At 46.9% G+C, this 9,026-nt stretch overlaps 1 protein-coding gene across 1 annotated transcript in view; it reads right to left on the reverse strand.

The window, feature by feature from the left end:
• LOC311105331 (glypican-3-like) overlaps positions 1–9,026 on the reverse strand; it is a gene marked incomplete at both ends in the record, with an annotated part of 241,441 nt that overhangs the window by 41,415 nt on the left and 191,000 nt on the right. The window contains one exon of the mRNA XM_084147449.1: positions 4,274–4,469. Coding sequence (XP_084003575.1) covers positions 4,274–4,469 — 196 coding nt within the window. The remainder of the gene's footprint in view (positions 1–4,273; positions 4,470–9,026) is intronic.

A 9,026-nucleotide genomic window follows, 5' to 3' on the forward strand; every position in this document is an offset into this window, starting at 1 on the left:
GTGAGAGGGGATATGGGGAGAGGAGAGGGGTGAGAGGGGATATGGGGAGAGGAGAGGTGAGAGGGGATATGGGGAGAGGAGAGAGGTGAGAGGGGATATGGGGAGAGGAGAGGTGAGGTGAGAGGGGATATGGGGAGAGGAGAGAGGTGAGAGGGGATATAGGGAGAGGAGAGGGGTGAGAGGGGATATGGGGAGAGGAGAGAGGTTAGAGGGGATATGGGGAGAGGAGAGAGGTGAGAGGGGATATGGGGAGAGGAGAGAGGTGAGAGGGGATATGGGGAGAGGAGAGAGGTGAGAGGGGATATAGGGAGAGGAGAGGGGTGAGAGCGGCTATGGGGAGAGGAGAGGGGTGACAGGGGATATGGGGAGAGGAGAGAGGTGAGAGGGGATATGGGGAGAGAAGAGGGGTGAGAGGGGATATGGGAGAGGAGAGGTGAGAGGGGATATGGGGAGAGGAGAGGTGAGAGGGGACATGGGGAGAGGAGAGGTGAGAGGGGATGTAGGGAGAGGAGAGGGGTGAGAGCGGATATGGGGAGAGGAGAGGGGTGAGAGGGGATATGGGGAGAGGAGAGAGGTGAGAGGGGATATGGGGAGAGGGAGAGGTGAGAGGGGATATGGGGAGAGGAGAGGAGAGGAGAGGAGAGGAGAGGAGAGGAGAGGAGAGGAGAGGAGAGGAGAGGAGAGGAGAGGAGAGGAGAGGAGAGGAGATATGGGGAGAGGAGAGGGGTGAGAGGGGATATGGGGAGAGGAGTGAGAGGGGATATGGGGAGAGGAGGCAGACAGGCAGACAGGCAGGCAGACAGGCAGACAGGCAGACAGGCAGACAGGCAGACAGACAGGCAGACAGGCAGACAGGCAGACAGACAGGCAGACAGGCAGACAGGCAGACAGGCAGACAGGCAGACAGACATGAGTATATATACAGTGGGGAGAACAAGTATTTGATACACTGCCGATTTTGCAGGTTTTCCTACTTACAAAGCATGTAGAGGTCTGTAATTTTTATCATAGGTACACTTCAACTGTGAGAGACGGAATCTAAAACCAAAACTCCAGAAAATCACATTGTATGATTTTTAAGTAATTAATTTGCATTTTATTGCATGACATAAGTATTATATACTCATGTCTGTCTGCCTGTCTGCCTGTCTGCCTGTCTGCCTGCCTGCCTGCCTGTCTGTCTGCCTGTCTGCCTGTCTGCCTGTCTGCCTGCCTGTCTGTCTGCCTGTCTGCCTGTCTGCCTGTCTGTCTGTCTGTCTGTCTGTCTGTCTGTCTGTCTGTCTGTCTGTCTGTCTGTCTGTCTGTCTGTCTGTCTGTCTGTCTGCATGTCTGCATGTCTGCATGTCTGCCTGTCTGTCTGCATGTCTGCATGTCTGCCTGTCTGCCTGTCTGTCTGCATGTCTGCATATCTGCCTGTCTGTCTGCCTGTCTGTCTGTCTGTCTGTCTGTCTGTCTGTCTGTCTGTGCGCATGTCTGTCTGCCTAGGGAGCCTAGCTGGGAGCAGGGGGAGACAGACATATGACACACACCCCATGTCCTGGAATAGCTCTCCTTTCCTGGAATGCTCTGGGGAATGCATGGAGGTGAATTCCATTGGCTAGCAGAGAAAAGGTGGGTGGGGGGATTAGTGTAGATGTGACCGGGGGTTTGGTGGAGATGTGACCGGGGGGTAGGGGGGGTTGGTGGAGATGGGACTCGGGGGCAGGGCGGGTCGGTCGGTTCTGGAATACCTGCAGAGAATGAGCCACGTTAGATCAATCACCCTGGATCATTCTGAACATCCACTCTGTGGTCAGCAGACTGACAGATTTGACGTTGGGGGGCTCCGGGCTCTGCCTGTGTCCTGTCTGCACCTTGTTGTTGTGGCTTCTGTCACCTTTCCCAGGCCCTGGAGAGGGGGGTAGGTGGGCTATGTGTTCTGGTAGACCCTGTCTATTCTCATCTCTTCTCCTCTGCTGTGGGCTACTTCGTGAAACCAGATCCATCTCTTCCATCTCAGAGCACCAGGCACAGACAGGGCCGCCAATTAGGGCCTCCAACTGTGCAGCGTGACCTTTGACCCCCAGCCCCCTGTTTGACCAAAACTGGCTGACGGGTTGCTGGGGTCAGCGTTTTACTGGGTCATCACAGGCTATCAGCAGCTATCTCTGTACCTGCCTGCACCAGATACACTCCAAGGTCTGCAAACATTACTGACTGACACTGGCTTGCACAAATAGGCACATAGGCAACACACACAGGCTCACATAATCACGTGCACACACACACACACAAATACATCTAGTGAAGTAGTCGACAGACTTTAAAAGGGTAGATTGTGGAGATAATGCTGATATTTGAGAGAGAGAATGAACCCATGTTGCTAATACCCCAGAGAGAGAGAATGAACCCATGTTGCTGATACCCCTGAGAGAGAGAATGAACCCATGTTGCTGATACCCCAGAGAGAGAGAATGAACCCATGTTGCTAATACCCCAGAGAGAGAGAATGAACCCATGTTGCTGATACCCCAGAGAGAGAGAATGAACCCATGTTGCTAATACCCCAGAGAGAGAGAATGAACCCATGTTGCTGATACCCCAGAGAGAGAGAATGAACCCATGTTGCTGATACCCCAGAGAGAGAGAATGAACCCATGTTGCTGATACCCCAGAGAGAGAGAATGAACCCATGTTGCTGATACCCCAGAGAGAGAGAATGAACCCATGTTGCTGATACCCCAGAGAGAGAGAATGAACCCATGTTGCTGATACCCCAGAGAGAGAGAATGAACCCATGTTGCTGATACCCCAGAGAGAGAGAATGAACCCATGTTGCTGATACCCCAGAGAGAGAGAATGAACCCATGTTGCTGATACCCCAGAGAGGGGTGGACACACACTTAGTTTCAGAGGTCTACATCAGTCATTCATTGGAAGGCAAAAAACTAAAAAAAACAGCAAGAAGACTGAAATTCTGAAGTAACGTGCATCCATTGCCTCTTTAGGTCTAATCTCGAGTGTGGTTCTGGTTCACAAGATCCACTTTAATTGCTGTTGAGATGGCGTCAGTTAATATGAGGTGTTATATTCATCTTGATGGCCAGCTGTTTACTTACATTTATGAGAAAAATATGAAAAAAGCTGTGTGCACATGATATGAGTTTGTGGCGTATTAATGACTAACCCCTATTTATAGGTGAAAATATTGGATTTGTATTGCTGTGAATCTGACTCACTCACTGTCAAAGATCCCCACAGGGACAGAGCAGAGAGGCTTATGTGACATCTGTCAAACAGAGTTACCGTGTGGTAGGAAGTAGAAGGCTTCCTCAGGTAGCCAGCTCAGAGCTCACCTGAACCAGTAGCCTGTTGACCTCCTCACCCACTGCCAACCAGCCAGCCGCCGTTACGAAAGAAAGAACCGACGTTCTCTCTCAAACCAAACACAGAACAAAAGAAGCAACAAACCGTTCAGAGAAAAGAAACAGAAGAAGAAGTGGAAACAACAGAGCGAGGTCAGGAACAAGGGGCTACAATAAACGGACACAAAGCCAGTGCAGCTGAGCAAACACCCAGGCTAAGAAGTTGTCCTCCTGACATGGTTGGTTGTTGTGGCAGAGATTTGGGTTCATTGGGCAGGGAAGGAATGAGACCAGGGGTCTGAGGACTGAGGCCAGGGGCCTGGGGAGTGAGACCAGGGGCCTGGGGAGTGAGGCCAGGGGCCTGGGGAGTGAGACCAGGGGCCTGGGGAGTGACACCAGGGGCCTGGGGAGTGACACCAGGGGTCTGGGGAGTGAGGCCAGGGGCCTGGGGAGTGAGGCCAGGGGCCTGGGGAGTGAGACCAGGGGCCTGGGGAGTGACACCAGGGGCCTGGGGAGTGACACCAGGGGTCTGGGGAGTGAGGCCAGGGGCCTGGGGAGTGAGACCAGGGGCCTGGGGAGTGACACCAGGGGCCTGGGGAGTGACACCAGGGGCCTGGGGAGTGACACCAGGGGTCCCGGGGTTAAAGCAGGAATCCAGCAGGTCCACCACCTCCAGCGGGCTGGACCGTGAGATGTCAACACCCCTCTCTTCTCCATGCTCCTGATAATGGGGGAAGGTACTGTTCCAACACTGGATGGCCTTAGCCAGAATGTTCTCCCTCTTTAGCTTGTCAACTACTGCTGCTACTTTACTCGGTGTGACCTTTACTTGAGTATTAGTGTCAGACACAAAACCAGAAGGACAGTGACCTTCAGGGACTGGAGTTGTGACTAAAATAAAAGTGACTACATGGCGGTGGGTGACTGACCTGCAAAGATACGTAACCGTTTACGGTGAGGGGGCGGCCCGAGCCCCGACACCCCAGAACAGTCATCCTCGTCATCACAGTCGCCACTCTCGAACCCCTCGTCCTCCTCCTCTCCGTTACTCCGTCCCGCCGGCGCCTGGCCCCCACCTGACCGGGCTCTCCAGCGCTTCTCAGGCACCGTCACCAGCCGCAGCAGCTGTGGAGTCAGAGAGGAAAGGGTTCAATAACATAATAAGATCACACACATATGGATCTGCCTCCCGAATGGCCCCCTATTCACTTTATAGTACACTACTTTTGACCAGGGCCCATAGGGTTGGTAGAGCATGGCACTTTCAGCGCCAGGGTTGTGGGTTTGATTCCTACAGGGGACTAGTGCAAGAATGTATGCACTCACTACTGTAAGTCGTTCTGGATAAGAGCGTCTGCTAAATGACTAAAATGTTTTATTAAAAATGTGCACTGAATAGGATGCCATTTGGGACACATATACGCTCACCTTATTCACACCCTTTGGTGGAATGTACACGTTCAGTACATTGGTAATATAATAATTCAGGACTTTGGTTGACTCCCAAATGGCACCCTATTCCTTTTATAGTGCACTATTTCTGACCAGGGCCAATAGGGCTCTGGTCAAAAGTAGTACACTATACAGTATAGGGAATAGGGTGCCATTTGGGAAGTAGACTTTGTGACTGCCTGACATGGGAGGAAGGCGAGGATGTGGGGGAAACTCCAGGAAAAACATTGTCAGGGCTAAAACGAGTGGCGTTTACCAAACTCCATATATAATCACCATGCACAAAAATGTTGCTATCTAAGCCAGATGCTTTATTTCTGTGGTGATTCATCCACAGGGTAATAGCAGGCGGAGGCTGTGGCTGTTGTTCACTCAGTGGTGGAAAAAGTACCCAATTGTCATACTTGAGTAAAAGTAAAGATACCTTCATAGAAAATTATTCAAGTAAATGTGAAATTCACCCAGTAAAATAATACTTGAGTTAAAGTCTAAAAGTATTTGGTTTTAAATCTACTTAAGTATCAAAAGTAAATGTAATTGCTAAAATATACTTAAGTACCAAAAGTAAAAGTATAAATCGTTTCAAATTCATTATAATAAGCAAATATTTTTAATTTACGGATAGCCAGGGGCACACTCCAACACTCAGACATAATTTACAAATAAATCATTTGTGTTTTGTGAGTCCGTGAGTCTGCCAGATCAGAGGCAATAGGGATGACCAGGGATGTTCTCTTGATAAGTGTGTGAATTAGACCATTTTCCTGTCCTGCTAAGCATTAAAAATGTAACGAGTACTTTTGGGTGTCAGGAAAAATGTATGGAGTAAAAAGTACATAATTTTCTTTAGGAAAAGCAAAAGTTGTCAAATATATAAAGAGTAAAGTAAAGTACAGATACCCCAAAAACGACTTAAGTAGTACTTTAAAGTATTTTTACTTAAGTACTTTACACCACAGTGTTCACTGACATATAATTTACTGGTAGAGACAGAAGCCTCTGCAAAAGCAACATTGTGTGATTGTGTTGTTGTTGGCAAACGCCATTGTTGGTATCTGGCCAACATGGATAAACTGGCATCAAACAATGTGAATACATTGAACAAAATATTAAGATCCAACGTAGATAAATGACTTTGTCCAAAAACTCATTCAAATCTCTCTGTGATTTACAAGTTAAAAAGTTAGCAACGTGTGTTATGGATCTTACAAAGACAATACTGAGGGTCATACATAGATACACCCTATACTGTATGACCCTGTATTTCCCTCCATAGATAAACCCTATACTGTATGACCCCGTATTTCCCTCCATAGATAAACCCTATACTGTATGACCCCGTATTTCCCTCCATAGATAAACCCTATACTGTATGACCCTGTATTTCATACATTGATAAACCCTATACTGTATGACCCTGTATTTCATACATAGATAAATTGTAGTGAGTTGGATTCCGAAAGAAATGACACATTTCTATCCAAATGAAATGTGTCACATGAGGAATGGAATAAAATAATTTGTACATTTTAAAATAAATACAATTTGGTTTAGAATATTAATTCAATTTCGCTACAATGGTGTAACATTAATCCCAGCTGAATGTTTTATCCAAATAAAATAAAAATATTTTCCCAATTACTTAGCTACAGAAGCTTATTATGTGTTGTGCAACACATACCGGAATTGTGTTTATTGAGATTCTGTGGCAAACCAATCACTTCGTAAATTATTTACAAACGTTTGAGAGCTGTAAATCTACGGTATCCAAAACCAATTTCAACATTCCTCTTCAGCCAGTGCAAAATATATCATCTAACTATGTGTGAGTCCCGAATGGCACCCTATTCCCTACATAGTACACTACTTCTGACCAGAGCCCTATGGATCCTGGTCAAAGGTAGTGCACTATATAGGGAATTGGGTGCCATTTGTAACAAATCCTACATTCTGTTAAATGATGGTCAGAACACAAGGAGGAGACACAAATGATCAAAACAACATCGTTTCATAACTGGATTGAAAACGTTCAGAAACATCTGGTCATAACTCTTGTCCTTAGGACATCGGTCTGACCTGAAAATGGTAACAGCTTGAATGAAAGAATTTCAAGAAGCATCCAAACTGCATTATTTAAATATATATGGAAATGACAGTATAGATTTATGAAAAGTATGTAGTGCACTACCTTTGACCAGGGCTCACAGGGCTCTTTTATGGTCCCTGGTCAAAAGTAGTGCACTATATAGGGAATGAGGTGCCATTTGGGACGTAGACATTCAGACAGACTCGTCTCTGACCACCTCTCCACCTCCACAGCATCAGGCATAATTAAGAGGACTGCCAAGGTAGCAGATGTGCCAAATTCCATCCTCCTCTTTCCCCTCATTCAGCCCTCCTTTCAACTTTCCATTCTGTCTCCCCTCTTTGTTTTTAATTGATTTCCTTCCTATGCACGTACGTCAGCATGCATTTTTATTTTTTGTATTTTTGGGGTTGTTGTTGCTGCATTGTCTATGGGAGAACATTTTGTTCATATGGGCCTCTCTGTTGGGTCAGCTGCAGCAGTGAGGCAGTCAAACTATGACAGAAAGAGATCAGGTCAGGGCTGGAATAAAACCCAGAGATAATCATAGAATTACGTCAGTCTGAAAGATAAACAAGCTCTGTTCTCTGCCACTGCCTGCATATACAAACTAGTCAATCTGGGATCTACAAGTAACACACACTGTAAAGTTCAGAGAGGGAACATGCAGGCAGTACGTGTTCCTCCGAGGGAGGGCTACCCAGCCCAACAAACCTCTATTCATATCCCCAACATTGAGACCATACATGGCGGGTGATGACCACAACATTTCTAAAAGCCTGGTAATTTGGGCCTGGGAAAGGAGAAACACTGATTAATAGAGACGGAAGATCCATAGGAACAAACTGCATTCTATTATATATTTTGACCACCCTGATAGAAAAGGTGCGTTGCTATGCTGTGTGAGTAGCAAACCCAAAACAGCGCCTCCTGGTGAGAAAACATGGCTCCCATGTGCCTCTCCGTCTCCACAAAGAGAAAGGGTCATTTTTTAACAGAAGTCAATGAAAAACAAGCCTACAGCCTCTCCCTTCTTTCCTCCCTATGAGCGATGTGAATTTAATGCACTTAACTTTCTCGTTTAAGAAAGAATCATGTTTGCGCGCGTGTGCCAGAAGAGATTTACTGAGGTCTAAGAATTCCTTCCAGAGATCCGTTGCCTGGCAATGCAGAAAGACATTGGGAGGGGAGGAGTGTCCCACAAACAAATTAAAAAGCAAAAAAGACTGAAAGCAAACGTCGTAAAGCAGGGAAAGAAAGATGTGGTAGGGGGTATTTAAGAACAAAAACCTAACAAAAGGTGGAAGGAAAGAAAGAAAAACCTTCCTGGAAAGTTTTCTGTCCCTGTTTAGAGTATGTTCTGAAGAGGGATGTATAACGGACCTCAGCCACCTGCCAGAGTACAGACAGAACCCCTTTCTAAAACTCTGTTATAATGGGGTAGAAAAACACAGAGACACAGTAACTGGCGACAAACACTCCCTCTTTGAAATATAGAGTTTCGGTTATTCCGTGACTAAGGAACATGGTATTTCCTTTCTTTCAAAACACAGAGACACTGTAGTACACTTCTCTAAAGTGTGCTACTTTAGTACACTTCTCACTACTGTTAGTCGCTCTCGATGAAAGCGCCTGCTAAATGACTAAAATGTTAAATGTAAATGGCAGTACTCCTCTCTATGGCACAGAGATAGGCCTACAGTAGTACAGTAGTATAGTCCTACGGTAGTATTTGTGTGTAAAACAAGCAGTGCCCCTCTCTGAGGCTTTGTGGCTTGTGCCTGCTGGCTGTGGCTGCAATGGCTGCGGCTGCGGTAGCATGGGGGTGTTTGTGTCGAAAGTGACGCTGCACTCTTGGCACAGCCGACCCACAGCGTGATCTGACAAGAGCCTCCACCGTCACCACAAGAGGCACAAACGTCAAGTCAGTCTGTGAGATGGAATCTTCTGCAATAAAAAAACACCAGAAATAAACTTTACTTTTTAGAAACTATCTCTCTTTCATTTGATAGAGAGCTGGAGGCGGGATAGAGCTGGGTTTGCTAGACAGCTGGACAGAGAGAGAGAGAGAGAGAGAGAGAGAGAGAGAGAGAGAGAGAGAGAGAGAGAGAGAGAGAGAGGGATAGAGAGAGAGGCGAGGGAAG

Source organism: Coregonus lavaretus, assembly GCF_964263955.1.
Source record: "Coregonus lavaretus genome assembly, chromosome: 29".
Taxonomy (NCBI): domain Eukaryota; kingdom Metazoa; phylum Chordata; class Actinopteri; order Salmoniformes; family Salmonidae; genus Coregonus; species Coregonus lavaretus.